The sequence below is a fragment of the Centruroides vittatus genome, unplaced genomic scaffold, assembly GCF_030686945.1.
Source record: "Centruroides vittatus isolate TY-2023 unplaced genomic scaffold, ASM3068694v2 contig_723, whole genome shotgun sequence".
Classification (NCBI taxonomy): Eukaryota; Metazoa; Arthropoda; class Arachnida; order Scorpiones; family Buthidae; genus Centruroides; species Centruroides vittatus.
In genome coordinates, this window is record NW_027122461.1 from 733614 (window position 1) to 749917 (window position 16304).

At 30.7% G+C, this 16304-nt stretch overlaps 1 protein-coding gene across 1 annotated transcript; it reads right to left on the reverse strand.

The window, feature by feature from the left end:
- Nucleotides 1-14839: 14839 nt before the first annotated feature.
- On the reverse strand, nucleotides 14840-15685 carry LOC136980756 (uncharacterized). Its single transcript, XM_067276949.1, has one exon. It carries the CDS (start codon nucleotides 15683-15685, stop codon nucleotides 14840-14842), a length of 846 nt encoding a protein of 281 aa, XP_067133050.1.
- Between the last annotated feature and the right edge of the window lie 619 nt (nucleotides 15686-16304).

A 16304-nucleotide genomic window follows, 5' to 3' on the forward strand; every position in this document is an offset into this window, starting at 1 on the left:
CGGCAACGTTCGATTGCGCCATATTTTATCATATTTTGTTTTAAGAATTTTTATATTTTTAACTACAGTGAATGATCGGTTAAGTTGTGCAATAATAATAATTTTTAAAACAACAATTTAAAATAATATAACGTTAACGTTTTGTTGATTGTTGGAACATGTTGATTGTAACAAAAAATTACAGCTCTATTTATACTTAAATTCAATGGATATTGACAGGGTTTTACTACAATAGCTATAGAATGATCCTGATAAAATTTATAAAACAAAATTTCAAAAATTATTCGTGAAATAACATGGTTCATCAAAGTTTTATATTTTACAAACTTATCAATATAGTTTAAAATTCTTCCACTTTCATAAATTGGTTTTAAACTAGTGAATTTACGAAAGATTTACTTTTATCTAGAGTTATGTCTAAGCTAAACGTTTGCTTTTTTAACACATTATTTTCAATATTTCTAGGTTTGGCCTTCTTTTTTAACGAAAATTGTAAACAGGGATAATGCCTATATCAAAAAATATATTATAATATCCTGTATTAATTTTAATGCATGCAATTTGGGAATTTTTTAGAGTAGAAATCTGACCTATATTAAAATATCTCAATTAAATATAGACATACAAAGAAAAACGATATTTATTATAATAATTACTACAGGAGAATTTTATGGTACTAGAATCTATTTTGTACGTTTAACTGTTAAATTTTAAAAAATAATAGATTCATTATAAAAATGAATTTTGGTAAACTTTTCCATTGAGTTTATCTGAAACATGGCATATTTCTGCAAGTAAGTCAAGTAATAAACTTTTTACCGACTTTAAGTAAATTATTCGTAATTCAGAAATAAATTATATAGCATCTCGTAAACTCTATCACTTTGCACTCACTCTCTAAAATTTTGTTTCTCATATAATAGATATAAACCATGCATATCTTACCGATTTTTTATGTCTAACTGTTAAATTTAAAAAAAATAATAATAGACTCATTATGAAAATCAGTTTTCCCGAACTCTAGAATATCTTGTTACAAACCTAAACTCCCAGAACTAAGATTTTCATTGTGAAGTGCAAATGCCTCAAAATCAATAATCACACATATTAAATAATAATAATAGTAATAAATACTTATCTTCAAAATTTATTAAAACAAAATTCTATATCACATGAAACTAAATCAGTAATATTTCAAAATAATAAGTTATAGGAAAAAAGTTATGTACATATTAAAATAATAAGTCAATAAACTTTACTAAACCTCTAAAAGACGTATTTTAAACATTGTCTAAATGGTCGTACATTGCATCAAATTTTACCACCTTAAATTGATTCTTTTATATTTCTTGATGTTAAACTTTTAAACAAAAATACTTACTTTCTGAAGAGGATGATCTTCTATCAGAGGTTCCTGCAAAAGAAGTTCTCGGCGAGGTATTGAACCAGTCTCTTATAACCAGTATTTATACCATCTCTTAATGCAAAAACAGCGGAAAAAGGATACATCAATATTAGCAACTTTTAAAAACAAGATATATATATATAATCATCTTTAGACCATACCTTGAAAAACAAGAAATATAAAAATAAATCAAAAACAGTTAATTTCCAATAATAATTTAAAAATAAAATTGCTTTATTTTTGTATTAATATATATATATGTATATATATATATACCTTTTTTGAGCGTACGAATCACATTGCACATTGATTCTACAGTCGGCAACATAATTATAGATCGATTATTGTATTCCAGGCATTTGGGCTTAATAGAATTGTTAGTTTTATGTTTACAAATGAAGCTCAGCGTACAGAATAACTACTAACCAACTTTATAAAATAATTCATTAGATAATGCTGAACTAATTGGAGGAGCTTTCAACAGAAAATCGCCAAGTCTACCAAAAACTAGCTTAAGACTGAACAAACTCGGAAATCATATTTACTCTTACATAGAATATGTCAAGATAAAAACAACATAACTTTTATTTTTAATAGATGAGTTTCTGTGAATTTTTGTATAGGAAGGCAGGTAACACAAAGAAGAATTTGCACTAGCTTTCTCTTTTGGTAAATGAGTTAAAACATATAATACCTAATATATAAAAGAAATAAAAAATCACGTCTTATTATGTTAGTATTGCGTTTATTTAGTTTAAACGAAAATACATTACAATTCATAACCGTGTTATATTTGAAGTAAATGAGAAACTGACAGAGATCATAAAAAGTATTCTAAAATACAATAGGAATTTTATACGATTAGTGAAATTTAATGTATACAGTATTTTACTGGCAGGTATTTAGTAATACATTCAAGTAAATGTTCATCTAGCCTATTAAAAATATACTGTAAAAATATTAAATAAGGTATGTGCAGATAACATTTTATTCACTATTACTACGTATTAAAATCTGTGACGTAACATAAGTCATATTAGAGTTTTCAATACGTTCTATAAAATTAGTTATAAACATATTTTTGAGGAGTAAATGTGAATAATTTCAAAATTCAAAGCTTATTTTAGAAATGTTTAGTGAAATTAAATTCTGTAGCAAATTTAGAGAAGACTTCTACCAAATTAAAGAAAACAAAACACAAATACTCTGTTTACACAGAGCAATATGGGTCAATGAACTTTGAAAATTGCAAATAAAATGGCTAATTATAATCACTCCTCTATTATAAATTTTTAATTTCTAAGAAAATTGTCATCATTTTGTTATTTGAGTAATTTTCCGTAGAAGCCGTATGCTCACAAAATGTAACAGTGCATACTGCTTTAAGACATCGGAACTAATCGTATTGAAGACACTATACTGAACACAACGTCTTCATGACGTTGAAGCCCAGAAGAATCTATACTGTTTGAAATATCTAAAAATTTATATTGTATAAATTCTACCAAAGAGTAAATAACAATTATAATAAAATATCTTCAATATTAATCTGAAGAGCTACTTTTTGATTTTTTACATCGAGTTAGAAATTTCAATATAATTATCGTCAGTTACAAAAAACCAGATAAAAATTAAAGTCATAAAATTTCAAAATAAATTCTATCGAAACCATAAATTACCGAAACTTAATTAAAGGTAAGAGAACGAAATTAAAATTTCAAGCCGTTTCTGATAAAGGATTCACGAAAAAAACGTAAACTCTTCAGATAGGTAAAGAGTAGACAAAGATGTCGATTTTATATCAACACGCCTGCCCATTTGTCCATAACGGTCACAGAGTTTCTTGCCAGAAATGGTACTAATGTGTTTCTACATCTCGCAAATTTATCGAACGATGCAACTTGCCAGTTTTATCTCTTTCCACTGATCAAACAACATTAGCAGGGTCATTTTCAGTCATCAATTGCAAAAAGAACATCGCCCGAGGTCTTTTAAAGTGGTTGCAAAAGATTGCTTACAGCAATGCTTTCAGAAGTAGTATCTGCAGTGGGCAAAATGTATCGCGTCGTACCACAAGAAGGGTAGTTTGATGCTGGTTAAAATTGGCGTTTCAAACTATTTAAAGTAAGAAACTACAAAGTAAGAAACGTTCAAACTACGAACTTTTCTATCCTACTCTGTTTATCAATACACTAGTTAGTTAATTAATTAAATTACTTTAAACAGAACTAACAAACAATTCAATTTCTGTGTTGATATTTCAATATTTAGTATACCAAATTTAGCATTTTATGAAAAACTGCACCCATAGCAGCAGACTGTTCCATTTTATATTGAAAATTGCTTTAACACATTGTCGCACGCATCCTTCCCCTTCTTAATGCCCATTAAACTAGAAAAATAAGACTGCATCGATTGCATAATCTGAAAAAATACCCCAAAGGTTATTAATTTCATTTCATCAACAGATTTTAAATTAAAGTTGTACTTACATCATATACAATAAAGAATTTTATTATATAAAAATGAGTACGGTCTTCTTACCTTGGGTATACTTTTACGAGTTATTGTAAATATTCCACCCACAGTGATACCCGGAGGACATTTTCCTAGTCTTTTTCTGTAGGAAATTATCTGTAATTGATATAAAAACATTCCTGCAGTTATTATATCATATTAGATATAGCCTATATGAGAAAACGTGCTGATAGAAACGTTTTCGTATTATTATAACAGAAAATAATTGATAATTACCATTAATTGATCATTGATACTTTTCTGACGAAAGAAAAGTAATTCGAGTTGTAAACGAAATCGATTCATCTAGAAATAAAAATAATTTTCTCTTTGATTCATAGATTTATAAAACAATTAAGAAAATTTCGCGAAATTTTAATAAATATGGTATTTTTCGTAAACTGAGCTAAGTATATTTATTAATGGTCTAATCAACAATCAATCTTCATATTGAATTAAGCAGTACAGGTAATTAATAACGTTGAAATAACACATGTAAATGATTATGTTATGTAGTATTCAAAACTGTTTTTTCGTGTTTGAAAGTTAAGTTTTAATTACTGTAAATTTACTCGAAATGATTTAATACATCCAAACGTCGCTTATACGCAAAAATTTTTTTAGTGGTGGTATTGACAATAACTCGAAATTAAAGTATCTCAAACTGCAGATTTTCAAAAAACTCGAACAGTAAAATTTGACACGATTCTATTACTTTTTATTATTTTATACACAACAGCCAGGAAAGTAATATTTACAACGACAAATATCACTATAAATCAACACCACATTATCAATTTAGACTAGTTAGTGGAATATGATAGATGATGTGAGAGTATCTTGTCATCGATTGTTACGGGTGTTCACTGCTCAATTGATGTGTAAGTATGCCATGACAGTCTATGGTGATTTAGATGATGACGAAATACTTTCTATCATTGTGTCGAAAAATGCTGCAAAGAAAAGTTGGATTGCAGTATCGACAAAAAACAAATAATGGTTGTGGCTGATGTTATTCGAACAATGACTAAACTTTCTTAGTACTTTTTACCCTGAATTATTAGATATATCTAAGTGCCGTGAAACTGCGAATGCATTACAGAAGTATACAAACTTATTTACTAAAAGTTAAACAAGTGTGGTAACATCTGTGATGACCTAATAATAAGTTTGAGTTTTCGATTTTGTCGACTAGGAAGACGTTCGGAGTGATATGTGTTAGAATGCAAAGCTTCTTTTTATATAAAATATTCTGTTGAAAAGTTAAAAAGCTGAATTCAACAGAGTTGTTTATATCTTATTTTTAACTTCGCTTTCGTTTAAAATGATTCAACTTTCTTTGGTTTGACCAATTCAAAGAAATTTGCACAGAATTTTGGATTAGACAACGAACAAACTCCTCGACTAATTTTACAAAATTTGTTCAAGAATCAAAACTAAAGATGAGATCACCTGCCAGTAATAAAAGACAATCGCATTAAAAAGAAGTTACGTCTTCCCCGAGTTCGCCATTTTTGATGTGTTTGGGCCGTTTATTCCTAGGAAACTGTTTCTATCACACAGGATATCTCTTAGAACTGAGGTGTTATCGTCGAAAACATACAAAGACTATGTGAATAAGTATTAAACGCTTTCTACTCAGAAGCATAAGAAATTAAACTTATTCCATATGGAAACTTTCAAAGTGAGCAAGTATTTAATTCCACGCAACTTAATTGAAAACCTCTCTCTCTATTTTTGGTAGACGCGACGTGCGATGAGTATTTTACTGAAAAATGTTTTAGGTATTGTATTAACCAATGTCTTAAATGTTAGCTATTTATGTTTAATAAATTTTTTATTTTTGTATGTATTTAATGTAACACTACAATTATTTAATGTTACATTAGTAACGGGATTTGAGTCACTTCTGCGTTGTACATGCCTCAACTTCCTTTTCCGTTCTCTGACCCCGAGTTTCTATACGAGCGTTCCCAAAGGAAAGTTTCCCGAGTCTCAGAAATTTACAGTTTGTGTCAGAACGTTCTGACCCCAACATATCCTGTAATACTTTTACCTGCCATACACGTAAGGAAATTGAACGCGAGAGCTCGAAGATTCATTAGCTTTTAGAATAAAGCGTACAATTACCGTTTATTTCATAAAACAGCTTGACAAGATATGCAAGGTTTCGCAAAGACACGATAACATTAAACAGTTGTGACCATGCTCAAAACTTGCATACAACAGGTATGTTTATGCGCAGAAAACCGTTTTATTTTTTGCTTACAGCATAAATAACACTACAGAAATAAATTTTCGTACATTTTCAGAAAATATTTTCCGCGTGTCCTAAAATGCAACCACACCAGATATTTAGTTGCATTTTGGTAACTAAATATCTTTCTCGATAGTTTTGAAGACATAAAGCACCAATTGTAGAAAATTCATTATTACCTAGAAAAACTATTGCTGAAACTAATTTGTTATTTAGTAGCATTTTAACTGAATACAAATCTCCAAAGTCAAAAAATTATTATGTTTTAAATGTTTTAACATTGGAGCCTACCAGGGGTCGAGTGAATATATCACTGAATACTGGTAGTTGAACGCGGCTTCGCGCCTTGCAAACGGGCTGACCCTGTTTAGTTTTCTGGATTTTTTTCACATTTGTAACACCAAACTAGGGTCTAGTTTTGCATAAAGACTTACCGGGAAATATTTCCCACTCGGCAGATCGCCGGTGTGTCGCGCTGCTGGAAACAAATAAAGCTAATTCTGTTTGCACTCTATGAACACTATGACGATCTTTCTAATCACTCAAATTCTGAACTCAGCCAAACCCATAATTGTAGTGATCGATTGTGAGAAAAGGGCCAACATATACAAGACAGACCGGTCATAAACTTTTCTTAATTGTATCTGCCCAAATTCGATTCTACGTTTTAGTAAAAATAAGCTGATGTCTTAATGCTGTGGAAATCAGCTGACGTGATTAAACTTATTAAGTCTGTACAGTGTAACTGATGCGAAATAAATTTAATGAAAAAACCAAAATATTAATAAATCAAAAGAAAACTTAAGTTGAAATTAAGTTATATTCTACGAAAAAGGTAACTTACGTTTTTTGGTATCTCCGTCGTTAGAAAAGTCGAAAAAGCGAAAATAATGTTGCTGGAAATTGCTACAAATAAACACGCACACTTTAGAATCATCACTGCTTCGCCATATATGCCAATATAGAAAGACGTTGCAGTGATTGTAAACTGAAACAGGTAATAAACTGCTAACATTGGGTTAATCATTTCGTCCATGTCGAGAAGAATGTCGCAATATTGGGCGTGTTTCTGAATTACAAAGCGATAATCCAATGGTTCGCCATCATCTATGGCATTTTCCATCTTTTCACACAACGAGGACATGTTCTCATGTAGTGTGATGCCTATATCTAAGAAGACGATAAGAGATGTTATTAAAAATCCAATTCCATAAATTATTTCCCACTGCGTTAAAATTAAATGAAATACAATTTGACATACATTGTCTTTATTTACGACAGATCCAAACATTATCGTGGTAACTGTAAATACAATCACGTAGATGCATGTCAGATTCAAAATGCTGTATTTACTTAATTTGTAATGAATGAATGCGGAAGTTTCTTTGAAAGTATCCAAGTGAATACAGCACTTATCCAGAATCTGCTTCAAATAGTTTCTAGTATGTTCACTCAAACCAATTTGAAATTGCAAATAAATAAATAGGGTAAAAGATAAGATTAAGATACAATGAAGAATAAAATCTCCACCAAAAAGACGATCGATGCCCCCCGTAAACTGATGTCTTTCTTCCCCTTGTAATAACATAAACAAAAGAATATTGATATTACAATAAATGAATAACATTTTTAAAAAATGCTGATATACCTTATATATGATGTTCGCCTTTTTGTGGCTTAAAGGTACATATACTCCAAAAGTGGTGAGAATATTAGTGTTTTCTGTTACTCTACATAACAAGCAGAAACAATCGACAGGATGATTCACAGTGTTACGAATCATTGTCTGACGTATTTTAATTTAAAAAATCAGTAAGATGTTTTTAAAAAATGTTAAATATCTATTTTACAATAAATGGCGTGGCAGCAAGCTTAAGACTAGAAAGAAGTGCGTAGTAATAAGACGACAATGTCATTAGGAAATGGAATTCAATCAAGGTGCATTACGATTAAATCGAAATCTTATTAATTACGCAAAGAATATTCAAGAATTTTTTACATAATATATGCAATCTTTAAACACAGTGTACAATATTGAATTCGTCGATAAACTTTTGGAAACAATTTTTAAACCTAAACAATAAAATAAACTTGTCTCAATATTTTTTAAAATTACCTTTGGCGAATATTAAATGCCTCGCTTATGATAGCTCGTACTGTACATATGAAATCAATTGTGTCTGTATTTCCATTATCGTTAAATGGTTGTTTTATCGATTTTGTGTCCGTAATGGCTGTAATATAATTTTATGAAAAGAAGAATATTACAAGTGACGCTTATAAATAAATTACTACATTGTTTGAGTTTCAGTGGGCATAATAAATATTCCAATGACTAGTACTAGCAATATGATAATTAAACTTACGAAATAGAGTTTAAAATAAATCAAAAATACCAATAAACGTTAAACCAGGCAATACAGAAATTGTGCTGATATTTGTGAATATTAAATTTTGATAATATAATGTAATATTGAAAAAACAATATTTTTAGATATCTCTCTTGAAAAATTATATATAAAGTACCGCTGAGTTCACGCCGTCATTCTAAAAGTTTCGAATTCATTGTCAATAAATTTGCAAATAGAATAGGCCAAAATATGCGCATGTAAGTTTACATTGGATTGATGGTAGAAAGTAGTGAAACACACCAGCGTTCTACCAAGCTGCTGCTAACGACAGGTCTTTAATGAGAATCTAGTAATCTGTTTAGGTGTTATACTGGTGAAGATAAATCGAAAATCCCGAATAATACTTTGCCAGTCTGTTGGTGAGACGTGAAGTAACGACCTGTATTCAGTAACTTTATTTATTTGGCATCTCCCTCAAATAACATGACATACAGGGGTTATATAATAAGAGAAAAACAAATGTACACGTGTTCGTCTTTTTTGCTCGATATGCAGTTTTTACTTCGGTTAAACAAATTAATTTTCCCTAATTAAAATTGAAAACAATAACTAGCTACTTTGTGGCATCTGTTCAGTTCTAAGCTGAGAAGATTTTTGTTTCTGCTTCAAGAAATCTACCCCTAAAATTTTTTGGTGTAATAGCAACCAAAAAGTTATCAGAAAATAGGTTTTGGAAAACGAGCTTCCCGCTTCAATCGATACTATAATTAATTATGTAAACAACGCAACAAATTTATGTGTCTGGGAAAGTTAGCCTAGCGTTTTAATAGATACGCAATTAGTTCAGTAAACAATTCGACAAATTTCTCGGAGAGTTTAAACTACGCCTAATTGAGTCATTAGGCTAGAATTTAAATTCTTTTCAGAAAATTCTGATTGAACATTGTTTTGAAATTTGAAAATTTTTAATTTTTATCATAGTATTTTCAAATATTATTTATTTTGGTAACCACTAAAATGGGATTTATTGGCGAATAGATAAATTTGTTATGTCCTTCTAAACCGACATTCAACAGTGGAGAATCACTGGCAAAACAATTTTAATTTACAAACGTTTTATTTTTGTGCATTTCGAATCGAAGTGTTCATTAATCCCTTTTCAACACGAGTATAATATACCACAGAGTAGTTTTCTCAATACACTCATTTACTGTTTATACAATTATAATAATATTCAAGATTGTTACTATAATGGTATAATAGAATGTGGTGTGATTAGATAATAAGGTGTGACATGGTCATGATTCAGCTATTTTTGTATATTTCAAATTACGTTTATGTTGTATTTTTGACAATAATTTGGTTGTAAAAATTATCAAGAGGTGAAATAAAGAAATTAAATTAAAATAATGAAACTTACACAAACTAAGGTTTTTGGATTTATTATTGTTTTTTTGAAACGTCTCTTGTTATTTTAAAAGCATTTGGAATAATAATGTAAAATTCTGTTACGTATGCAAGGAAAGTATAAAAATTGTATAAAGCTGGCGGAATTTTTCATGGCGATGTATATGTACAATCTGGTCCTATTTATGTGGTGAGATTTCATGGACCGCAGGATCAGAGTGCACAGTCCACAAATAACGCAATGAAACCGCCCTATAATCCAACAAGTGCGTTGCTTAAGTCAACCTAACAAACAATTTTAATATTGAATTAAAACTTCAGTGGGTGGCTCCACATTATGTCGATTAGACCACAGTAAAATAAAATTATATTAATTTCATAAAATTTTACTTATCGTTAAGGCTAATTAGTAGTCAAAAATCACCATGTATGGTCTTCATAGCTTGTAATGCAGCCTGTGATATTTTATAGTAATATGCAGTGTAGAGATTTGAAAATGCATCCTTACGATATTCAAACTAATGCTAAATTGCATAACTTGTAATGCATTCTGTTAGTCCACTGTGCCTTCTGTTGGTGCTAATGCTAAATACATTTGATAGAAAATGTATATAAAATAACAAAAAACAGCATCTTCTTGTTTTAAAATTAAGTGGAACTTATTATGTTTTAAATATCGAGTGTAGTTACTTAATTCTACTTTACAAATGAAATGGCAACTATTTGTTGATAATAATGAAAACTGATTTCTTGAAAGTTTTAACGTCTTTATTTTAGATTTAAAGATTTCTATTCAAAGCAATTTAAGCTATTTAAAATTTTATTTTATATTTTAAAATTCTTCTTATTGTTTGCCTTATAAATTTGTAATAATGAAATTCAAACAATCCATTAATCGATCTCTATCCATTATACTTGGAATCCGGAATACTCTACTGAATAATGTTAATTGTTGGACTTGGTAGTCAACTATTACAATATAAAAATTGCGTAGCCTGAGAATTTATTGAATTAAAATATTCAAAGAGTTTAGATTTAAACGCTTAAGTATTCATTTCTGGTTTATAATCCACAATTATTATCGTTCATCTTGCAATTATTTTCCAATATCCAATATTCATATTTCTGTGGTTTTACAGCTATAATTTATTTTTATTATGTTCATAACTGTAAACGAAGAGTTGCATTCATATCTTCTCATTGTATTCTGCGCTTTGGCAATCTCATCTAAAATAAAGCATAATTATCTATCTGTAAAGGATAACGCAGAAGTTTTGAACACACGGGAAAAAAGCAAGTTTAGTTTAATAATATATGTAACAGTTAATACATCGTGCTATAAAGAAATAAACATTTAAAGTTTTCATGAAGATAATATTTGTAAAATGCTACAAATAACAATTTCCAGATAGGAGTTGCTTAACTTTACCGGTAACATTCGATTGCGCCATTTGTTATCATATTTTGCTTTAAGAATTTTTTTATTTTTAACTACAGAGGGTGATCGGTTAACGAACAGTTCGGACTGCGAACAGATAAAACAATGAACACTTTCGCGAAAGATTTTTATGTTCGGTCAACGAACACATCACAGAACACAAGAAGAGTCGACGTAAAATAACGAATACCGATTAGTTTTCCCTTGTTTCCACGTCATAAGTCGAAACCTTTCGGAGCGCGAGAGACGTCGACATGGACCCTCAACCCGATACTGATCGGATAGTATTCGTTCGAACATGAAACTTTTCGTTATTATTACACTTTTTTTACCTTTTTGACAAATAATTTTTTATAGCGTTTGAGAGACTGTTGGGCACTCGATAGGTTTTACGTCCGTTTTTATTTTCGATAAGTGAAAGGTGAGAGTGTAACTGTCCTATCGGATATTTGTTAACGTTTAAACATCAAAATTCCGAGTTTCGTTCAAAATTCGGAACATTTACATAATTTTTTCGTGCTTTAGTTTATTTCTGTTTTCTGAATTTTGTGAATGATTTTCTAAACTTTTTATTTAAAAAAAAAAATTGGTAATAATATAGAGTAGAAAAAGAGTACAGTGTCAACAACCGTGCTCACATAAAGATAATAGCCAAAGTAAGGAGTGGGCAGATGTCTGATGTTGCTAGGCAGTATGGCTTGAACAGTCTACAGTAGGCACAATTTTAGGCAAGAAAGATGAAATCATGAAGACTCAAGCAGCTAAAGGTCTAACAAAATCCCATCCGAGTAAAAGAAATGTGCCATCCATAAAAAAAATGGATAGATTGTTTTTAATTTCGATTAAAAAACTGAAAAGAATAGTATAATTATCACTCAAGAGAAAGCTAGAAAAATATAGAAAGAACTGAAAAACAAACTCTGCATTTTTCATATGAGGAGATAGAATTTAAGGCTCCCACTAGATGAAAGAGTGGTTACCTTCCAAGGTTTAAAAAGAGATTTGGCATTAAACATGTGGTAATTCTCAGTGAATCTGCTAGTACAGATAAAGAAGTTTAAGTAAAATCCTGAAGAAGAAAGAAAAGCAATTGACATTAGACAGATTCTTTAATATCGGAGAAACATTAAATATATGACTGATAAAATGCAAGACTGTGTATATATGTATTTTTTATTACACGTAAATAAACATAGTAAGAAAGTATATATTTATTTATTCTTTCATTCAGGGTATGAACGGTTTAAGACAGGAAGGAAAGTAGTTTAAGGCCAGGAACACACATGCGTAAAATTGTTTGGCAGTAAACTGAATCAGAAATCAGCTTTCAGTTCAGTTTCTGTTTTACGCTTTTATGCCAGAACACACACACGTAAAAATTCTGGCGGAATAGGAAACACCACTACCACCAACAGTGCTAATTTTATTAATTTTTTCCTCTCATATAGGCTATCTATCCCTTTGTACCTTCCATTTTTTCTCCACTTCTTCTGCTGTAATAGAGAAAATTTAAATTAATAGACTTATATTCCGAATTCAAATAAAGAACGTGTGATCTAAATACTAGGCCTATATATCGATTTTACAAGACCTACCTGTTGTTTGAAATTTTGCACTTACAGCCATCCATAAACGTTGTTTAAATACAATGTCTTTATGCATGACACTGATGTGGTCGAACGGATTCGATAAACCCCTGTATTTCATTTATCTTTTATTTTTTCGAGACCGTCACAATTGTAGAGTTAACCCTCGTTGTCGCCATTGTTAGAATAAAAAGCACGTGTCTACTTTGACGTCACAGAAAAGACTTCTCTTTATTAGAGGAATTTTGGCGTAAAAATTTTACGGCGTAAAAAGTAGAGACACGCTCTACTCTATTTTCAGTTCTGTTTCAGCCAAAATTTCAGAAAAATTTTTACGTTTTCTGTTTTATACTAGATTTTACGCTGAATTTTACGCATGTGCGTTCCTGGCCTAACGCATGTATTCAAATAGCATAAAAACCTGAAATTTTGTGCGATATATAAATACAGGGAACAGAAAAAGAGATGTGTAAAAAAATTCTACTCAATAAAAAAACCAATAGTACTTTCATATAAAAATCCACTAGTATTTTTAAAAAATTTACAGAAGTCAAATCCATCCAATAGAAGTTTAGAACGATTTCATTAATTTTATAAAAAAAAACTCTTTAAAAAACAATAGCACAATTAACTAGCTAATTAATAAAACGATACCAAAATTTTCGCAGCAAAAAAGAATCACATGAAATTTGCACACGTCAGAGAAAACGATGTAAGATCACTGATTTATTTGTTTTTGGAAAAGTTATAGGTCAATGCCCATTATTTGGTATTTCTATGTAGATATCTTGAGTTATCTCGGGAAGTGTAAAAACGTCCATTATATTTTCAACGAGTGAGAGTAGAGCATCGATTATCCGACTCAAGTGGAGACTGGGGTTGGTCGGATAACTGAAAAAACGGATAACCGAAAAGTAAAAAAAAATACATCATTAGTATAGTATATTAGTATATCCCATGTAATTAGTATATAGCTATTAACCTAATTCGCGTTGAATTTTCATCGATTTTAAGCCTAACAAAATTTTTTTAAAATAATAATCGTCGCTGTTGTATCGTTAAAAATTATTTCATTATTTTGCACAAGATAAATACAAAAATGAAAACAAAATAAAAAATTAAACCTCGTTTAAATACTGGCCCTTTTTTCATGGTCGAGCCAGTGTTGACAGCTAAAACACGCAAAAATTTAACAAAAATAATATTAAAGTAGCCAAGACATAGCTAAATATTGTAGCGCCACATCACTAGCAGACTATTGAATTTGCCAACTAGAACCAAAATCCTAGAATATTCTAGGACCTTGGACTAAAACGCGGTCGGTTAACCGATGTGACGATTGATCGGGAGTCGGATAAGCGATGCTCTACTGTATCTTGAAGAAAGGTTGGGAAGGTGTCACCAAAATATAATAGCATCTATCCACACTACTACTACTACTACGAGTAAAGATTAAGAGGGCTGTCTATCTTGTTTACTGACTTAGCCCTGAAAGAAATGAAAGGAAAGAAGAAGTAATAGTGATAGATTAGGTGGAAGATTAGTATATGAAGGGAAAGGGGTCTGCAGAGTCGTCTTGCTTCGGCATACATTAACAGAACAAACTTTAGAAAAAACATACAATTTAGGCTACTTTGCCTACATTGAGACTTACAATGTGAACAGTTGTAACATATATACAATTATATACAATATGTACAAGATGATCAGTTGTTTGTCGATAATTTAATCAATTTCTTCACTTGTAGTAGTTCTTTCATTGTCTTCTGGTGGATATTCTGACTGTTTTCTTGCAGACAGTTTTTTCGTTGCTTTTATAAATTTACAGAGGTTATCGAATAATATTTTACTTTGCACAAGTGCTGTGCGCTTTGGTGGCTAATTTGAGCCGGCCAAAACACATTGTCTCATAAAGGTTTCACGAGGATGTTCGTATTTGCTGCACTGGAATAAGTAATGTGTCACGTTGTCAATGCTGTCACTGTCTATATCGCACTTATCAGTATTTCTCTTTCCAAATCGAAAGAGATATTCATTAAAGTTACCGTGTCCTAGTAAACATTGAGTAATTTCGTAGGTAGGTTTAAGATGTCTACATGCTCTTTTGACGGCGATCGTCGGTATTAAGCTATACAAAGTTCTACCTGTGTTCGAGTGTTCCCATTCTTCTTGCCATCTTTGATCTATTATTTCTTTAATTTTTTGCTTAACTACTTTGATTGGTATTCTACTATATGTTATTGGTAGGTTACTTTTTGCTGCTTTCTTAGCCAGCATGTCGGCAGTCTCGTTTCCCTCGTACCCTTTATGGCCAGGAATCCAATGGAATTTGAGTATTTTGTTGCTGCCAATTCTATGAGCCAATTCAATTATTTCGTGTGCAAGTAAAGTACTTCTAGTTTGGTTTTTAAGGGTGTGAATAACTACTCTGCTGTCGGTGTATATTATTATAGGTCCCTTGTACCATTGGGATTTTTTGTCAATATGTTGTAAGGCTTTGAAAACACCCCAAAGCTCTGCTTGGGTGATTGTGCAATAATTCGCAATTTTAAGGCTAGCCTGATAAGTCTTAATGTTCTTTGGGTCAAAGATTACAATCCCACAACCAACTCCTTCTGCCCTCCTCGAACCGTCCGTAAATACTCTCCAGCAGTCTTCTCTGTTGACATTCTTGTTGTCCATGTTTGTTTTATAGTTGACATCTTGTGCTGGATGTTTATCCATGTCTCCGTTGTTCCTTACCCTCTCAATTTGATTATCTTTTATTTCTTGTATGAGGTTATTGCTATTCAGGGGTAGTAGCCCATTCTTAATTTTGTTTTCAATATCCTTAGCATTAAGGCTGCTGATGTCTTCTTTTATTAATGTCCATTCCCAGTTAAGTTGTTTTGCTTTAAGGTCAACCGGTAGGATGTTTGCCAGTACTAACAGACCATCAGTTGGCGCCGTTCTATACGCTTTACAGATATTTATCATAAATTTTCGTTGGATCGTTCGTAGTTTCCTCTTTATTTCTATTTTGTTAATGGCTTCTCCCCACACTTGTATCCCGTATAGAATTGTCGGCTCGATTGCCGCTTTATATATTAACTTTGTGGATTTGTAGTTGAGACCCCAAACATTACGAGATATTTGCAAAAGTATATTTATTTTTTGGAGCATTTTTTGATGAATTTGGTTTACGTGACTTTTCCAGGTAAGGGCCCTGTCAAAGTAAATTCTTAGATATCGCATCTCATTGACATTTTTTATCTTATTCCCATTTATGTATATTCCGATTTGTCTCTTTAATTGTCCTTTCCCTATCTTTTTTGTACTCACTAGTATTTCACATTTCTTATAG

What these genes read in the sequence shown, in the direction of transcription:
- LOC136980756 (XM_067276949.1), bottom strand. Translation starts at nt 15,685, where the DNA reads ATGGATAAACATCCAGCACAAGATGTCAACTATAAAACAAACATGGAC.